At 40.1% G+C, this 20,490-nt stretch overlaps 1 protein-coding gene across 1 annotated transcript in view; it reads left to right on the forward strand.

The window, feature by feature from the left end:
• The first annotated feature begins 3,082 nt into the window (after positions 1-3,082).
• Positions 3,083-20,490, forward strand: part of LOC124287665 (macrophage mannose receptor 1-like) — a 76,698-nt gene continuing 59,290 nt past the window's right edge. Inside the window, exon 1 of the mRNA XM_046724167.1 lies at positions 3,083-3,310. Within this exon, the coding sequence (XP_046580123.1) occupies positions 3,256-3,310 (55 nt within the window). The 5' untranslated portion in view covers positions 3,083-3,255. The remainder of the gene's footprint in view (positions 3,311-20,490) is intronic.

A 20,490-nucleotide genomic window follows, 5' to 3' on the forward strand; every position in this document is an offset into this window, starting at 1 on the left:
TATAGAAACAATAATCATATTATTAAATTAGGATAAAATAATACTAGTATACACACGTTTTCATATTCTAGTGTGTGTGTGTTCTCGCGTATCTGTGAATGCTTACTGTTATACGAAATAGGAGTGTACTTTTTTGTGTGTTTTACATTTACAGAGATCTAATTTTCATTCCTAAATACACTTTAGTTTTACAGAGATCTCAACAATATTTTTATTCCTAACTATATGGTAGTTTTACAGAGATCTAAGCAACATTTTCATTCCTAAATATACTTTAGTTTTACAGATATCTAAGCAACATTTTCATTCCTAACTATACTTTAGTTTTACAGAGATCTAAGCAATTTCTTCATTCCTAAATATTAAGAGAACGTATCACACATACGTTATTGCACTGGGGATCTCGTATTCTTTTGACAGGGTTCCAGATTTTTCAACATCAGGAGTACGTACTCCTTATTTTTGCAATATAGGAGTACTGGAAAAACTTAAGAGTACATTTAGAGTACTGAATGGAATTTTGCGAATCGATAATCTTGTGTTTCGTTTCATATATGCACCACAACATTGCTACTCTTGTGTAAACAGGTCAATAAACAATAAAACAATACTTTTCCAGATAAATACGTCTGTAAATGATTCTAAAACAGTGCAGCAATGCAGTGGTGCGTATGTGCTACGTTTTCTAAATTATTTCCCACGGTATCGTGCATATTTTTTATCCGTACATACGCCGATACGGCCTTTATCTGCACCCCTGTTTTGAATAGTTCATGATTAATTTTGGAAGGTCAGTTTCGTCATTTTAGTGAGAGAGTAGGATATTTAGTAATGCTAGAATCGTCTAGACGCCCGAAGACCCTTCCACAGTCATTAGAGCTGAACTGGCACATCTGGTCATTTGGAATTCATCTGTGAACAACATACTGTGTCAGTCGTGTCGTCTGGACCTCAAGTACTGCCATGATGGGCCCATGGATTATTGTTGTCTTGTTGGAAGTTGGAAGTCGTTGGTGTCGGCCCGTGGGAAGTCGTTGGTGTTGCCCCGTTGCAGATGCCGTCCACAAACAGATGATACAGAAAATTGAGGAACATTCAAATGTCTAGCAAGTTCGTTTTGTGCCATTCCAGTTTGCTGTATACTCGCTGTGTACATTTTGCTATCCAGCAAGCCTATTCACTGGGTAAGCGTTTTCCGTCTTGTTCCCATTCTTGCTGATCCGTTTCTTATGTACATGATCATGATTTTTCCCCTTGGATCGGCCAAGTCAGGAGAACTTAAACTGGCCAAATTTAACTTAGGCTTGAGGCATTTCAGTGATCTCATATCATCGAAAAGCATCGAACAGCCAATACCCTTGCATTGACTCACGTGCCTGAACCCGTAATAAAGGAGACATGTGAGACGGCCTCGTCTGTTCCATGTTTGGGTGTGTTGACACATACGTCTCGACAAGACTTCAACAAGAGGAATAACTTCGTCTATTTATCAGCCTACATTTCCTTACTGTTGACCAATATTCCATCAACTCCAGCCTCACCAAATTTTCGAGGTAAAACTCATTTTGCTCTTCCTTCGACTCTTACCGGAAGGAAAAGTTATTTGAGCAAGGTAACAACGTCCACAGCTTGAGTAAAGGTTCAAACGTTTCCTAGTAGGCATGATGATAACATTTTCAACTTTGATGCATCAGTGACCAAACTATTGTCGGTGATAAATCCCTGTCTGAATTTCTACTTATATGTTTAGATGAACAATCGACATGATCTAGTACCCGTGAAGATCTGGGTTAGAACTGATCTTCAGTAACCCATGCTTGTTGTAAGAGGAGACTAACGGGATCGGGTGGTCAGGCTCGCTGACTTGGTTCACACATGTCATCGTATCTCATTTATGTAGAACGATGTTCGTGATGTTGATCACTGGGTTGTCTGGTCCAGGCTCGATTATTTACAGACCGCCGCCATATAGCTGGAATATTGCTGAGTGGGGCGTTAAACAACCACCAACCAACCAACATGCTCTTGAGTGTCTGTCACGGGTGCCATCGGTGGTCCAGGATACGCTGACCTTTTGGCGAATACCCGGTGTCATTAGTATCATTTGTTTGTGATTCATACATGTAACTTCAAGATTCACTCAGCCTTTATAGGTCATTTCTAATGATCCACGGAAAGGGCTTTGTCGCTATGACATATTTTATCTTTATGTCATTTAACTACACAACATAGATTCTTTGCAAACAATCTAATGGCAAGAAACTGAATTTATATATATTAAGAAGAAGAAATTGTTCAAAAACCTGTCAGTTATTACAATTGTCTCCTGTAATTGGATCTCCGCCTGCCTCTATACAGTCCCACCTCTTGACTAGCATTTCGTCCCTGAGATAAAGTTGCCTCATGAAAACGTATATCTACAAATAAGATACATACATTTCAAATGCTAGCCCTGAGACAATATATAGACTTGCACAAATATTCTAGACGTTAGTTAGGCTCCCTTCATAAGTTATGCTTTGGGGTTTGGGAGACTGCATCTGTTGTCATCGGTAGCTCCAGTAACCGAAATATTCCAGCAATATAACGATGCGGGGGACACCAGAAATGGGTTCACACATATTGTACCCCTTTGGGGAATCGAACCCGGATCTTCGCCGTGACGAGCGAACGCTTTAACCACTAGGCTACCAAACCGCCCCGAGAGAAAAAGGGGGGGCAGAATGAGAGAGAAAGAGTAAGAGGGAGAGAGGCGTGGATCCAGATGGTTGTTAGATGTACAGTCATTGCTTTGCTTGTTTCTAACTGTTTATTAATGCAGTTACCCGACCTGTATTTGTGGTAGGAAGGGCCTGATATCGATGTTGCGCACTTTGATAATGTAAGCGTACCAGTCTCGGACAACAATCTACAAACATGTTCAGTTCGGATCTAAGATAGCAAGATATAAAGTCAGTTGAACGTTGTAAACCAATCATCAAAAGACATCCAACAAGAAGTTGAACTTCGTAATACATTATTCTGATAACACACCCCTTCCAGCTCCTTCTCGGGATGTGATCCTCGACAGCTCCTTACAGCGGAGTTAAACAATACAGCGTTATCGCTACTCTATCTGCGGTGTCGAAGCGGACTTTGAGAACTTCTGAACCCTGCTTGAGAGTTGAGCGACACTTACACGAAAGCTTAAGAACCGTCATTTTACACTACCTTCCGCTTCGGGCGTTCTCCTGGATCAATACTCAACCAGAAGAAATGTGCAATATTTTTACATTATTTGGTTTATTGTGCATCTCATCGATTCATATAGGTAAGTATTTTTACAAACGTTTATTGCCTATCTCAAGATAATATCGTGATGTCTGTGAGGTCGAGACCTGCGATATCCACCCCCTACTTCAACGCAGTAGGCACAGATAACCGCCTCCATCGGTCATATACGTGAATTTGTCTACTAAATTTAATATAATTTAAAGTGATTTACTTCGTCACCATGGTCGTTGTAGATTAATCTTTGATATTTCTCAGCATGTTTGCTGGTAAAATCTGTATACTATAGATGCAAGACTCTTGCTTTTGCAGTGTATAATGTTAAAATAAGCCCCCTTTAAATGTTAAAATATAATATCATGAGAATGTGTTTGCGATCGTTATTGATGCTGAAATGAACGCGATTTGCCCACTGACTTCAGTAGTACTGACCTCGATATCGCATATGAACGAACCAAACTAACGACCGAAAAGAAACACTTGGAAAGAAAAATGATACGTGATTTTGTATTCCTCTATGTTTCAGCGTAATCAAAATAATGAACTTGTACCTAACGAAATGTAATTCTGGCATGTTTTATATAATGTCACAAAAGTATGACATAAATTTCTTACCATTGGCGACATTATGCAGAAAATGTACCCTTGAACCACGTATGAGTAAAGAAAACCAAACGTCTTCTCCACAAAAGAGATTATCAAGTGAACCTTCGTGATCGTAGGATGTTATTCCTCATGGATATTTATTTTAAAACGTCAACACCAGGGGATAACCAGTCTTGATAATCGGATTCGACTGTGCGTGAAAGACAAAACAGCGGCGAAAATAATACGAATGGCTTACTGAAAATCAGTGATAACACCGCATTTTCTCGATAAGTGTGCGCATATCCTATCCGATAACATACCATTCGCATCATTAGAAGCGGTGGGGAACCAGAGTGAGTAAAGCGTTCCCTTGTCATGCGAGAATCCGGGTTCGATTCTCCACATGGGTAGATCGTACAGAGCCCGTGTCTGGTGTCCCTCACCGCAATATTGCTGAGATTTTGCTAAACGCGGCGTAAAACCATATTCACTCACTCGTATCATCAGTTGGAAGCATGCGTTATAATCTCCGTGTTATTAAACGTTATTAGGACGCTCGTGTTTAATTTCAAGGAATAAAGTGTCAGGCGTTTTCATCACGATTATCACTATGGCAAAACAATTACTGGAGAATATATTTAATAAATACAGAAGGTCATCGGCAAGCCTGGCCATTAGGCCACGTCAGTTGAAAGACCACTTACATTTCTTGTAACTTGAGAAGCTGCCACTTTATAGCTGCCACTGCGTAACTATTTAAGTAGGGTCCATACAAATTTCGTCAAGTCAGTTTCCATTGTTTAGCTACATGATCAGCAATACATACTGGTGACCTTGTAGCTATTTTAGAAGTGAAATAAGGCAATGTAGTGGTTTCTAATAATTATTTGTAGAATATCAGCTTAAAATAGTGTGTATAGGAATTTAACAGTGCCATGTGGAGTGTGGTTTTGGAGTGACAGATTACATTTTCTGATCCAAATATGTGTTGTGACACTTTGCATTAACTGCGTACTGGCGTTGGGGAACGATGTGCCCTTAAAGTACCGCTATGACGCACAGCATCGCCATTTCTAAATTAACTGCCCTCACACAACATATGCATTACTGATCACATGCACAAAACACAAAATACTTGGAAAACGAAGGTCACATAACATCTACAGATCCACACTTTACACTCATCATATAATGAGTGAGTACTGTTTTACGGCGCTTTTAGCAAAGCTCCAGCAATACCACGGCGAGGAACACCAGAAACAAGACTCACACATTGTACCCATGTGGGGAGTCGAACCCGCGTCTGTAGTATGATCAAGAATAAAGGAACACTTGTACTTTCAGGTGTTCCCTTATTCGCTTCCATGAGTATAAGTATAGGCACGCTTATACTGATAGCATTGTATGTGTATTTAATAACAGAACTTTGTAAAGTCGAACCCGCGTCTGTAGTATGATAAAGGGAACGTCTTAGGCGCTACTCTCACCACAGCCGCCACCATGTGCAGAGAACACACAAGGCATAGTTCACATAACGGATACACAGAATAAACACATACTACATATACAACAAAAGGTACCAAACGTATGCATAACACAGGAAAACAACACAAATTCCAGATCAACCATAGAATAAGGCATAACCAAAGCACAAAGTACACAACACGTGCACAACACAAAACATACATATCGCATATAGCATAACACAACATACACAACACACTTAGCATCATGTAAAACGTCAGTGCAGAACACAAGTGAAAATGTGTTAAATATTTCCTGTTATTTCAAATCTCTTTTCTTGCTTTATAAACAACTAAACTTATTTTAAATTCCACTTCTTTCATGTGTTAATTTTTCCTTTTATTTCAAATCTCTTTTGTTGCTTTATAAACAACTGAACTTGTTTTTAATTCCACTTCTTTCAGTGTTTTGTTTTACAATGATTTTGTTAATCATTTCTCCAAACTGAGCTATGATATACTGTACTATAGTAGCACCGTTTAAAGGCATGCACATTCCTGGTAACGGCGAATATAGGGCATTCTATACATAGAACATCCGTCAGTGCAGTCGGCGGAAGTGCTGGTACGTGAGGTTCCCTGGACGGCCTGTTGCCTGGTGATCACTACTGGACGCTGTCATACTTCCGGTGATTCAAAGTGCATGCAACATGGCACTACATTCAGAATGTCACCACAAAATCCGTTACCCGTTCAATGAATTATAATAATCATAATAATTGGCAACTTATGTACCGCTGAACTCCACGCCGCACAACTTAGCGCATACAATATGATGGATATTATTACCCCGGATAACCCAAGCTGCCTGTGAGGCGCTAGGAGGTTAAAAGTCATATGAGTTATACCACCGGGTACCCATCTTCTGCTGGGTGCACAGGCAATTTTGAACAAACTTACTTGCATAAGGAATTACTCTATCGGTTCCTTTTAATGATTTAATTGGTTAGACAAATTGTCCTTTGTGTCTTGTACTGATTCAGGTATCACGGTCCATTAATATACTCATGGAAACGAATAAGGGAACACCTGAAAGTACAAGTGTTCCATTATTCTTTCCCAGGTTTCTTCACAAGCTTTGTATTGCAATGTGGGTGAAATTCTGGTAAAGAATAAAGGAACACTTGTACTTTCAGGTGTTCCCTTATTCGCTTCCATGAGTATAAGTATAGGCACGCTTATACTGATAGCATTGTATGTGTATTTAATAACAGAACTTTGTAAAGTCATTAAGAGTATATAAAGGGTCACAATAATAAAAGTTGTAGAATACCTGTACCCGAGACTTAGACCGGTTACCATGGGTATTGTTACATGTATTTTATCAGCATGCTCATGAATGTTACCACAGTAGTAAACATTTGGCACCAGCGTCACTTTGGGCCTTTCCCCCCACATTACGCTGGCACCAGTGTTACAACAATCATGACATCGGTGAAGCTTTCAACGTTTCATGGCAGACATATTGAGGACATTTCAAAATGTGACGCGTCAATGCCAAAACGATGTCTTTCTCCATTTTGACTTGTGCAATATGTTCCGGTGTTCCTTGTCATTGCATTGTGATTGTGACAGGATACGCTCACCTTTTCCCCGAGTACCTGTTACCATCACTATATGTTTGTTTGTTGTTTAACGCCGCACCAAGCACATGGCGGCGGTCTGTAACAGTGTTTGCAATACCTTAATTTGCCAGTTGGCCATCGGGGCCTGCTTCCGCCTGCATGCTTTAAAATCTACGGGCCCTGAATGAAATCTGCAGGCCCATTTTGTTAACGTCAAACCAATAAAAACAAAATAGACTACACTGTACACAGCTTCACAGTGTTTCTTCAAAACCAATTTGCCTACTGCGCACAGAGAAGTTTTTATTTGTTAAAGACTGGTGGTCACATTCCTACACGCAAAGCGCTGAAATACCAGGAAGTGAAACTATAAGTTATCGTATCGTGATGGATCATGAATGATTCCCGAACGTTGATAAAGAAAAGAATTATGGGAAAGATTCCAGTTGAAAAAAAGAAAATTTACTGAAGGCCACAAGGGCCTGCACATATTTGAAACTGCCGGCCCGATACAATAACAACCGGCGCTGGGCCTCTGGGCCAGCGCTTTTTTCGAACGCTGGTCTATAAATAATCGAGTCTGAACCAGGCAATCCAGTGATCAACAACATGAGCGTCGATCAAATGCAATAGGGATACGATGGCGTGTGTGAACCAAGGCAGCGAGCCTGACTACCCAATCCCGTTAGTCGCCTCTTACTTGAGCATGGGTTACTGAAGATCAGTTCTAACCCGGATCTTCATGGTGGTAATTCATAAACACATGGTCGTGAAACTGCTGGAGACGTAACAGTAGAGATCTGTTTTATGATTATGTAAATAGATATTTTATTTACAAGCTACCTTGATGGGCCATTGCTGTTATTAACTAATTGCACGTAAGTCAAGTACATGTGCTTCACTGACCTTACGCTGTAGTGTAATCTTCTGGCGCCAAGACACAAGCATTCATAGACCGGGATATCTCTGTGACGTAACATACATACAACGCATGAATGTACTTAGGTCAAGGCCAAGATCCCACACGGAGGAAGACCTTCGCCACGAGTGGGATAAGTGACTTATCGCCTGCTAGTGGTCATGTGACTGTCAAGGTCACTGTTGATAAATTACCGTCATCATATGATGTTGGTAATGAATGACTGTCATGATAACCAAACTCAAACATTTCAGTGTTTATTAATGACTGAGTGAGTATGATTTTACGCCGCTTTTAGCCATATTCCAGCAACATGACAGCGGGAAAACCATCACTTCTTAATGAATCAGCTAACAGTGAACCTGCGTTCATAGATAACACTTACTTAGATACTTATAACGCCCACACCAATGTAATATGTTGAACTGAGAATCCGACACATGAATCCATATTATACTAAAGCATTATGCTGGATGTTGCCAAGAGATGGGGTCACCTCAACGCTTATGCCTTTCTTTCGGTAACTGTAACACAACAAGAGATCTGTGACAATTCTTGACTCTTTTGTCACACCTGTAATCAAGAGTGGTCAGTAGTTTTAAAATCCATTTTTAGATCCACTCACTCACTCACTCACTCACCACGCACGCACGTACGCACACACTCACTCACTCACTCACGCATGCAATTCAGAGTGTGAATGGAATTAAGATCCTCAAGATGTCAGCTTCATTTCAAGTCCAACATATGCAAATGTGCCCTACTTAAATCGCTCATGTTTCATTACTCTGCCCATTGCCATGCCCACAAGTGAATTGTTCCTTCTGCTGAAGGCGACCTTAATTAACAACCTCGTTATTCCGTGTTCAGCGTATGTACGTAATACAGGACATCCGCCGCTCACAGCATATGGCCACTTTATTCAACGATATGGTTGTTGAGCATTGTGACGTTCACCAAACATCTAATTAGGAAGCAACGAACACAATAAAATCCTTTGAAACTTTGCATTCGGCTTTGATGTCAAAGTCATATGACCGTTCCCTTCACAGCCACCTTCTTGTACACGGTGTTGTTTATATGATTTAGAAAATATACATGGCAAGTTTGTATTTAATATACCTGTCAGGAAAAGAAACGCAAACGCCCATAGTTGATGGTGACTATAATAAAATAAACAAGAAATGGCTATCCTGATGGTGATGTAATAGATAAGGGGATGGCCGTTGTGTCTTGGACCTTTAAGTTTGACCCGTGAAGATCCATGTTAGAATTGGTCTTCAGCAACCCATGCGTGTCGCAAGAGGCGACTAACGGGATCGGGTTGTCAGGCTCAGTGACTTTGAAACATATCATCGTATCTCAATTGCGTAGATCGATGCTCATGCTTTGATCACTGGATTGCCTGGTCCAGACTCGATTATTTACAGACCGCCGCCATGTATCTGGGACAGTGCTGGTGCGGCGTTAAACAATAAACAAACATACAGGTACTCGGGAAAAGGTGAGCGTATCCTGTGACAAACACAATACCATGAAAAGGAACACGGGGACATATTGCACAAGTCTAAATAGAGAATGACATCGTTTTGTCATTGACGAGTCACACTTGGAAATGTCTCGATTCTTTACAGACCACCGAGATGTAAACGGGTAAATTTAGTTGGAACATTGCTGCTGTTTGAAGCATTTTCGTGAGTGTTATCCCCCAGTAGGCCTAAAGTATTTACAAAGTTTATAATTGCTCGGTCAAATGCAAGGTCAAAGTGTATATTTTCTACAGTACCTCTATTACACCCTTACTTAGAGACGCTGACTGCTGGGACTATCAATGTATTGTTAAAGCGACATTACACATGATTCGTTGACCCTCATTACACATGATTCGTTGACCCTCATTACACATGATTCGTTGACCCTCATTACACAAAGTTTGCCTATGCAATATGATTCGTAGAAATTCCTAACAAACCTATATATCATTTCGATAGTTATAAGGAAGAACGACTATACTTTAAGGATGTGTTTTTGAAAGCAAAACCAATTGTTGGTATTACCAAGTGTTCTCAAAATGAGTGAGCGCATCCTGTCCCACGGGTCTTACTTGTGGTTTGGGGGCCGGTAAGAATAAACATTACCGAAATACTATAATATAAATACTTATTCGTGTAATATAGAGGATCATGGAGTAGTCTTTTGCCCAGGTTTAGTGAGTGAGTGAGTTTAGTTTTACGCCGGCGTAAGCAATATTCCAGCAATATCACTGCCGGGGACACCAGAAATGGGTTACACACATTGTTCCCATGTGTGGAATCGAACACGGGTCTTCGGCGTGATGAATGAATGCTTTTATCACTAGGCCTACCCACCGCCCTATCCTAGGTTGAATTTCTAAGGAGATGTAAACGACATATGTCATGAAAGGTCATATGGTTACGATTTTCCCGAACACTCGACCCTTTAGATTCGAATTAGCAATATCTATGCATATGATCATATTAGTGAGTGAGTGAATGGGTAAGTGAGTGAGTATGGTTTTACGCCACTTTTAGCAATATTCCAGCAATATCACGGCGGGTGACATCAAAAATGGGCTAAACACATTGTACCCATGTGGGGAATCGAACCCGGGTATTCGGGTGCTACCCCACGCCCCGATCATGCTAGTGTCCTAAAGTGTATGACAGAAATAATGGCGTCTACAGTCATTTGATCGTGTCTGATAATTTTCCTACCAATGTTTGTTCAACCTGAAAATTCGACATTTCTAGTGGACCAAAAGAACTTGCATCCCTCCACCTCTATAATTCGAACTATCCCATGTGGCCTCTGCCGGACGACACGATTTAACCATCAGACTGAGAAACTAAGATACAATCTAGGTATGAGCGTACAACCTTATCGTCATAACTTTACTATCTCGTAACCCATTTTATGTAATCTATTTGAAACAGAAAGAGGTCAACGAAACGCGCGATGACTATTATGCCCGTATTTTAGTTAATAAGACATAACTGTTATCGGGATGTGTTCTTAGTTTTGTTCGAAATCCTGGAAGTTCTGAAAGTACAATACATGCTAGTTAGTTTTAGTTTCTGAAACCTTTAAAATGTGTTCCATGTATTGCTGTTAATTGTAATAAACATGACTGATTTTTTTCCCTTGCTCTATTGACCGTTTTCTGCGTCCTACCTTTTTCCGACTTCCTCTGATCTCATTGGCTGCTTTCTGGAACACCGTTTCAGTGTTTGTATTTTGTTCAAATGTCATTGGTAGCTTTCTGTACCACAGACCGCTTCATTCAGGAAACGTTTAATCAGCATACTTGATCCAGTTTGCATTAACTTCTTTGACATTCACTGTTCCTCGTCAGGAACTCCTGACAATTTTAAATGACTAAATCTCGTTTTCGTCCGGCTGTTCATTTAGCAGGTCTTTGTGTTCTCACTTGAGTCGGTTGAGTTGATCTTTCTCCAGGTGTTCAGGATATTGTTGGTGTGAAATCTTCATTGAAAGGTCTGAATTATTGTAATGAATAAGTTGTATATCCACAGCAGCTCCCTCGTTCATCATAAAAGACCTCGTTCAATATCAATATCACGGCGGGGACAAAAGCTTAACAATGCCCATGTATCGAACGGGTCTTTATCACTAGGCTACCCCACCGTTGGTGTATACGATAAACAGTTGGTTGATAAACATGATAGTATTAACCCTTTAATCTCCTAGCAAGCTGATTCCAACTACAATTCTTGCGGACGTCTAATACTCTATATCAACATACGCTTAAAGCTGTTAAGTGTCAGTCTCCTCTCCAAGAGAGACATACATCCCTGTCTTAAGCTCCACTTCCTACTTGTTAGGAGTGCGCAGCACTCAGTAATATTCTAGCTTCATGACGGCGGTCTGCAAATATGTGAATTTAAACCAGGCGTTCCGGTGATTGACATAATGAGCATCGATCTTCACAAGGGCTGCATTCTTACCTGAAAATATCCACATCTATCGTGTGTCCTTAGCTATATGCAAACACCGTTGTGTCAATGTTGAAGAGACCTACTTAAATACTTCGAGATATTCGAGGTTCGACACAACCGTGACTAAACACGAAATACGCTGGAATCAAGCTTTTGATTAGAGACAACCGTGCGTTCGACACAGTGGTATTTGACTTGTTGGAATCGTACAAGTAAATACTTTTCAAGGTTGTTGATTGGTTTTTGGTGGTTTTATTTGGTTGGGATATATTTTTGTCCCTTTTTGTCACTTGTGTTCTGTAATTTACGCCAGCCTCATAATAAAGTAAGCTGTATGCTTTGTGAATTTACAACTGACAGCTTTGATTCTGTCAAATATGGCGGAATAATCATAAACATAAACGTTATGTGGTGTGAAGAAACTAGAAGTGCAGCACGGAGAGAGAGGGAGAGAGAGAGAGAGAGAGAGAGAGAGAGAGAGAGAGAGAGAGAGAGAGAGAGAGAGAGAGAGAGAGAGAGATGGCGAGAGAGAGCGAAAGTTGGAGAGAGGGAGAGAGGTAAGTCATCTATCATGGTATTACAAGTGAATGTTCTGTATAATACAAAATACCTACCTTTACCTACTTAAGGCAACCCTTGGTGAGTACTCATAAAATCGGATCAAGAGTAAAGTGTCCACAGAATCTAACCATGATTTTAATCGACATTGATACGACGATGTTTGGTATTTGGTTCTGTAACTGTCATTCATTCATTCATTGTTTCATTCATCCATATATCCATCCATCCATTCATACAAATTCGGTTACATTATCAGTATGTGTTGATATTACGGCAAAAAAATGGTTATGTTTGATTATCAAACTTGAAGCATTGTCCCATCGAGATAAAACCAGCGAGTGATTAGGTTGGACAACCATGTTAAGGTCGTATCCAGAAGTACAATCGAGACTTCAGAGAACAGTTGGGGTTCACCGAGTGTGTTCTATATTGCGGACTATCTTACTGATAATATTCATCTTACCGGACTGTATTATATAGATATAACTGTAATCAGAGGAACCAGGTAGCGACAACACCTGTTATCAACATATTCAGACAGTCTCCCTTACAGTTTACCTGTTTGTTCTTTAACGCCGTACTCAGCTATAATCCTATTTTATGACGGTTGTCTGTAAAAAATCGAGCCTGGACCAGAAAATACACTGATTGATATATTGTACGGTGATATGTAATGGCCAACCTGATCAATAGATCAATTTAATAGCCTTTAAACGACTAGTATACACATAGGTTGCTGAGGACTTGTTCACCTACCAGAAAATCAATGCAGGTCGAATGATCTTAAGCAGAACAATCAATATTCGTGTGTGCGTGTGTGTACGTGTGCTCATAGTCCAGTCAAGCATGTCAATAAAAAGCTTGTTGGTGTAGACCAGTCACGTATGTCAATATAGGCTTGTTGGCATAGTCCAGTCAAGCATGTCAATATAAAGCTTGTTGGCATAGTCCAGTCAAGCATCTCAATATAAAGCTTGTTGGCATAGTCCAGTCAAGCATGTCAATATAAAGCTTGTTGGCATAGTCCAGTCAAGTATGTCAATATAAAGCTTGTTGGCATAGTCCAGACAAGTATGTCAATATAAAGCTTGTTGGCGTAGTCCAGACAAGTATGTCAATATAAAGGTTGTTAGCGTAGTCCAGACAAGTATGTCAATATAAAGGTTGTTGCTATGGTCCATATAAATATGTAAATATAAAGCCAGTTGGCGTAGTCTAGTCTAGTATGTCGATATAAAGCTTGTTGGGGTCCAGTCACGTATGTCACTATAAAGCTTGTTGGCGTAGTCCAGTCTAGCATGTCGATATAAGGCTTGTTGCCGTAGTCCAGTCAAGTATGTCAATATAATGCTTGTTGGCGTAGTCCACTCAAGTATGTCAATATAAAGGTTGTTGGCGTAGTCCAGTCAAGTATTTCAATATAAAGCTTGTTGGCATAGTCCAGTCAAGTATGTCGATACCATGCTTTGTTGACAGTGTCGAGTCAAGTATGTCGATGCCATGTTTTGTTGACAGTGTCGAGTCAAGTATGTCGATATCATGCTTTGTTGACAGTGCCGAGTCAAGTATGTCAATACCATGCTTTGTTGACAGTGTCGAGTCAAGTATGTCAATACCATGCTTTGTTGACAGTGTCGAGTCAAGTATGTCGATGCCATGCTTTGTTGACAGTGTCGAGTCAAGTATGTCAATACCATGCTTTGTTGACAGTGTCGAGTCAAGTATGTCGATGCCATGTTTTGTTGACAGTGTCGAGTCAAGTATGTCGATGCCATGTTTTGTTGACAGTGTCGAGTCAAGTATGTCGATATCATGCTTTGTTCACAGTGCCGAGTCAAGTATGTCAATATCATGCTTTGTTGACAGTGTCGAGTCAAGTATGTCAATACCATGCTTTGTTGACAGTGTCGAGTCAAGTATGTCCATATGATGCTTTGTTGACTGTGTCAAGTGTCTCGATATAATACCTTGCTGTATAGTCCAGTCAAGAATGTCAATATATACTTTGTTGGCATAGTCCAGTCAAGTATGCCAATATAAAGCTTGTTGGCATAGTCCAGTCAAGTATGTCAATATAAAGCTTGTTGGCATAGTCCAGTCAGGTATGTCAATATAAAGCTTGTTGGCGTAGTCTAGTCAAGTATGTCAATACCATGCTTTGTTGACAGTGTCGAGTCAAGTATGTCCATATCATACTTTGTTGACAGAGTTAAGTTTGTCGATATAATACCTTGCTGGCATAGTCCAGTCAAGTATATGTCAATATGCAGGTTGTTGGCATAGTCCAGTCAAGCATGTCAATATATAGCTTGTTGCCGTAGTCCAGTCAAGCATGTCAATATAAAGCTTGTTGGCATAGTCCAGTCAAGCATGTCAATATAAAGCTTGTTGGCATAGTCCAGTCAAGCATGTCAATATAAAGCTTGTTGGCATAGTCCAGTCAAGCATGTCAATATAAAGCCAGTTGGCGTAGTCCAGTCAAGCATGTCAATACAAAGCTTGTTGGCATAGTCCAGTCAAGCATGTCAATATAAAGCTTGTTGGCATAGTCCAGTCAAGCATGTCAATATAAAGCTTGTTGGAATAGTCCAGTCAAGCATGTCAATATAAAGCTTGTTGCCGTAGTCCAGTCAAGTATGTCAATATATAGCTTGTTGCCGTAGTCCAGTCAAGTATGTCAATATAAAGCTTGTTGGCATAGTCCAGTCGAGCATGTTAATATAAAGCTTGTTGGCATAGTCCAGTCAAGTAAGTCAATATAAAGCTTGTTGACATAGTCCAGTCAAGTAAGTCAATATAAAGGTTGTTGCCATGGTCCAGTCAAATATGTCAATATAAAGCCAGTTGGCGTACTCCAGTCTAGTATGTCGATATAAAGCTTGTTGGGGTCCAGTCACGTATGTCACTATAAAGCTTGTTGGCGTAGTCCAGTCTAGCATGTCGATATAAGGCTTGTTGCCGTAGTCCAGTCAAGTAAGTCAATATAAAGCTTGTTTGCATAGTCCAGTCAAGTAAGTCAATATAAAGGTTGTTGCCATGGTCCAGTCAAATATGTCAATATAAAGCCAGTTGGCGTAGTCTAGTCTAGTATGTCGATATAAAGCTTGTTGGGGTCCAGTCACGTATGTCAATATAAAGCTTGTTGGCATAGTCCAGTCAAGCATGTCAATATAAAGCTTGTTGGCATAGTCCAGTCAAGCATGTCAATATAAAGCTTGTTGCCGTAGTCCAGTCAAGCATGTCAATATAAAGCTTGTTGCCGTAGTCCAGTCAAGCATGTCAATATAAAGCTTGTTGGCGTAGTCCAGTCAAGCATGTCAATATAAAGCTTGTTGGCATAGTCCAGTCAAGCATGTCAATATAAAGCTTGTTGGCATAGTCCAGACAAGTATGTCAATATAAAGCTTGTTGGCGTAGTCCAGACAAGTATGTCAATATAAAGGTTGTTAGCGTAGTCCAGACAAGTATGTCAATATAAAGGTTGTTGCTATGGTCCAGTCAAATATGTAAATATAAAGCCAGTATGCGTAGTCCAGTGAAGTAAGTCAATATAAAGCTTGTTGGCATAGTCCAGTCAAGTAAGTCAATATAAAGCTTGTTGGCATAGTCCAGTCAAGTAAGTCAATATAAAGGTTGTTGCCATGGTCCAGTCAAATATGTCAATATAAAGCCAGTTGGCGTAGTCCAGTCTAGTATGTCGATATAAAGCTTGTTGGGGTCCAGTCACGTATGTCACTATAAAGCTTGTTGGCATAGTCCAGTCTAGCATGTCGATATAAGGCTTGTTGCCGTAGTCCAGTCAAGTATGTCGATATAATGCTTGTTGCCGTAGTCCACTCAAGTATGTCAATATAAAGCTTGTTGGCGTAGTCCAGTCAAGTATTTCAATATTAAGCTTGTTGGCATAGTCCAGTCAAGTATGTCGATACCATGCTTTGTTGACAGTGTCGAGTCAAGTATGTCGATGCCATGTTTTGTTGACAGTGTCGGGTCAAGTATGTCGATGCCGTGTTTTGTTGACAGTGTCGAGTCAAGTATGTCGATATCATGCTTTGTTGACAGTGTCGAGTCAAGTATGTCAATACCATGCTTTGTTGACAGTGTCGAGTCAAGTAAGTCAATACCATGCTTTGTTGACAGTGTCGAGTCAAGTATGTCCATATGATGCTTTGTTGACAGTGTCAAGTGTCTCGATATAATACCTTGCTGGTATAGTCCAGTCAAGAATGTCAATATGTAGTTTGTTGGCATAGTCCAGTCAAGTATGCCAATATAAAGCTTGTTGGCATAGTCCAGTCAAGTATGTCAATATATAGTTTGTTGGCATAGTCCAGTCAAGTATGCCAATATAAAGCTTGTTGGCATAGTCCAGTCAAGCATGTCAATATAAAGCTTGTTGGCATAGTCCAGTCAAGTATGTCAATATAAAGCTTGTTGCCAGAGTCCAGTCAAGCATGTCAATATAAAGCTTGTTGGCATAGTCCAGTCAAGCATGTCAATATAAAGCTTGTTGGCATAGTCCAGTCAAGCATGTCAATATAAAGCTTGTTGGCATAGTCCAGTCAAGCATGTCAATATAAAGCTTGTTACCGTAGTCCAGTCAGGTATGTCAATATAAAGCTTGTTGGCGTAGTCTAGTCAAGTATGTCAATACCATGCTTTGTTGACAGTGTCGAGTCAAGTATGTCCATATCATACTTTGTTGACAGTGTTAAGTTTGTCGATATAATACTTTGCTGGCATAGTCCAGTCAAGTAAATGTCAATATAAAGCTTGTTGGCATAGTCCAGTCAAGCATGTCAATATAAAGCTTGTTGGCATAGTCCAGTCAAGCATGTCAATATAAAGCCAGTTGGCATAGTCCAGTCAAGCATGTCAATATAAAGCTTGTTGGCATAGTCCAGTCAAGCATGTCAATATAAAGCTTGTTGGCATAGTCCAGTCAACCATGTCAATATAATACCTTGCCGGCATAGTCCAGTCAATATAAAGTAAGTCCAGTCAATATATAAAGCTTGTTGGCATAGTCCAGTCAACCATGCCAATATAAAGCTTGTTGGCATAGTCCAGTCAAGTATGTCAATATAAAGCTTGTTGGCAGAGTCCAGCCAACCATGTCAATATAAAGCTTGTTGGCATAGTCCAGTCAAGCATGTCAAAATAAAGCTTGTTGGCATAGTCCAGTCAAGCATGTCAATATAAAGCTTGTTGGCATAGTCCAGTCAAGCATGTCAATATACAGCTTGTTGGCATAGTCCAGTCAAGTATGTCAATATAAAGCTTGTTGCCGTAGTCCAGTCAAGTATGTCAATATATAGCTTGTTGCCGTAGTCAAGTCAAGTATGTCAATATAAAGCTTGTTGGCATAGTTCAGTCAAGCATGTCAATATAAAGCTTGTTGCCGTAGTCCAGTCAAGTATTTCAATATAAAGGTTGATAACGTAGTCCAGTCAAGTATGTCAATACAAAGCTTGTTAGCGTAGTCCAGTCTAGTATGTCGATATGATCCCTTGCTGGCATAGTCCAGTCAAGTATGTCAATATAAAGCTTGTTGGCATAGTCCAGTCAAGTAATTCAATATAAAGCTTGTTGCCATAGTCCAGTTAAGTAAGTCAATATAAAGGTTGTTGCCATGGTCCAGTCAAATATGTCAATATAAAGCCAGTTAGCGTACTCCAGTCTAGTATGTCGATATAAAGCTTGTTGGGGTCCAGTCAGGTATATCAATATAAAGCTTGTTGGCGTAGTCCAGTCTTGCATGTCGATATAAGGCTTGTTGCCGTAGTCCAGTCAAGTATGTCAATATAATGCTTGTTGGCGTAGTCCAGTCAAGTATGTCAATACCATGGTTTGTTGACAGTGTCGAGTCAAGTATGTCAATACCATGCTTTGTTGACAATGTCGATTCAAGTATGTCGATGCCATGCTTTGTTGACAGTGTCGAGTCAAGTATGTCAATACCATGCTTTGTTGACAGTGTCGAGTCAAGTATGTCGATACCATTCTTTGTTGACAGTGTCGAGTCAAGTATGTCGATGCCATGTTTTGTTGACAGTGTCGAGTCAAGTATGTCGATGCCATGTTTTGTTTACAGTGTCGACTCAAGTATGTCGATATCATGCTTTGTTGACAGTGCCGAGTCAAGTATGTCAATACCGTGCTTTCTTGACAGTGTCCAGTCAAGTATGTCAATACCATGCTTTGTTGACAGTGTCGAGTCAAGTATGTCCATATCATACTTTGTTGACAGTGTTTAGTTTGTCGATAAAATACCTTGCTGGCATAGTCCAGTCAAGTATGTCAATATGCAGCTTGTTGGCATAGTCCAGTCAAGCATGTCAATATAAAGCTTGTTGGCATAGTCCAGTCAAGGACGTCAATATAAAGCTTGTTGGCGTAGTCCAGTCAAGCATGTCAATACAAAGCTTGTTGGCATAGTCCAGTCAAGCATGAAAATATAAAGCTTGTTGGCATAGTCCAGTCAAGCACTTCAATATATAGCTTGTTGGCATAGTCCAGTCAAGCATGTCAATATAAAACCAGATGGCGTACTCCAGTCTAGTATGTCGATATAAAGCTTGTTGGGGTCCAGTCAGACATATCAATATAAAGCTTGTTGGCATAGTCCAGTCAAGTATGCCAATATAAAGCTTGTTGGCATAGTCCAGTCAAGTATGTCAATATAAAGCTTGTTGGCATAGTCCAGTCAGGTATGTCAATATAAAGCTTGTTGGCGTAGTCTAGTCAAGTATGTCAATACCATGCTTTGTTGACAGTGTCGAGTCAAGTATGTCCATATCATGCTTTGTTGACAGTGTTAAGTTTGTTGATATAATACCTTGCTGGCATAGTCCAGTCAAGTATATGTCAATATAAAGCTTGTTGGCATAGTCCAGTCAAGCATGTCAATATAAAGCTTGTTGCCGTAGTCCAGTCAAGTATGTCAATATATAGCTTGTTGCCGTAGTCCAGTCAAGTATGTCAATATAAAGCTTGTTGGCATAGTCCAGTCAGGTATGTCAATATAAAGCTTGTTGGCGTAGTCTAGTCAAGTATGTCAATACCATGCTTTGTTGACAGTGTCGAGTCAAGTATGTCCATATCATGCTTTGTTGACAGTGTTAAGTTTGTCGATATAATACCTTGCTGGCATAGTCCAGTCAAGTATATGTCAATATAAAGCTTGTTGGCATAGTCCAGTCAAGCATGTCAATATAAAGCTTGTTGCCGTAGTCCAGTCAAGTATGTCAATATATAGCTTGTTGCCGTAGTCCAGTCAAGTATGTCAATATAAAGCTTGTTGGCATAGTCCAGTCAAGCATGTCAATATAAAGCTTGTTGCCGTAGTCCAGTCAAGTATTTCAATATAAAGGTTGTTAGCGTAGTCCAGACAAACATGTCAATACAAAGCTTGTTGGCGTAGTCCAGTCTAGTATGTCGATATGATCCCTTGCTGGCATAGTCCAGTCAAGTATGTCAATATAAAGCTTGTTGGCATAGTCCAGTCAGGTATGTCAATATAAAGCTTGTTGGCGTAGTCCAGACAAGTATGTCAATATAAAGGTTGTTAACGTAGTCCAGACAAGTATGTCAATATAAAGGTTGTTGCTATGGTCCACTCAAATATGTAAATATAAAGCCAGTATGCGTAGTCCAGTGAAGTAAGTCAATATAAAGCTTGTTGGCATAGTCCAGTCAAGTAAGTCAATATAAAGCTTGTTGGCATAGTCCAGTCAAGTAAGTCAATATAAAGGTTGTTGCCATGGTCCAGTCAAATATGTCAATATAAAGCCAGTTGGGGTACTCCAGTCTAGTATGTCGATATAAAGCTTGTTGGGGTCCAGTCACGTATGTCAATATAAAGCTTGTTGGCGTAGTCCAGTCTTGCATGTCGATATAAGGCTTGTTGCCATAGTCCAGTCAAGTATGTCAATATAATGCTTGTTGGCGCAGTCCAGTCTAGTATGTCGATACCATGCTTTATTGACAGTGTCGAGTCAAGTATGTCGATGCCATGTTTTGTTGACAATGTCGAGTCAAGTATGTCGATATCATACTTTATAGAAGCAGTTAATTTGTCGATACAA

Source organism: Haliotis rubra, unplaced genomic scaffold (assembly GCF_003918875.1).
Source record: "Haliotis rubra isolate DU_JTF1 unplaced genomic scaffold, ASM391887v1 Scf404, whole genome shotgun sequence".
NCBI lineage: Eukaryota > Metazoa > Mollusca > Gastropoda > Lepetellida > Haliotidae > Haliotis > Haliotis rubra.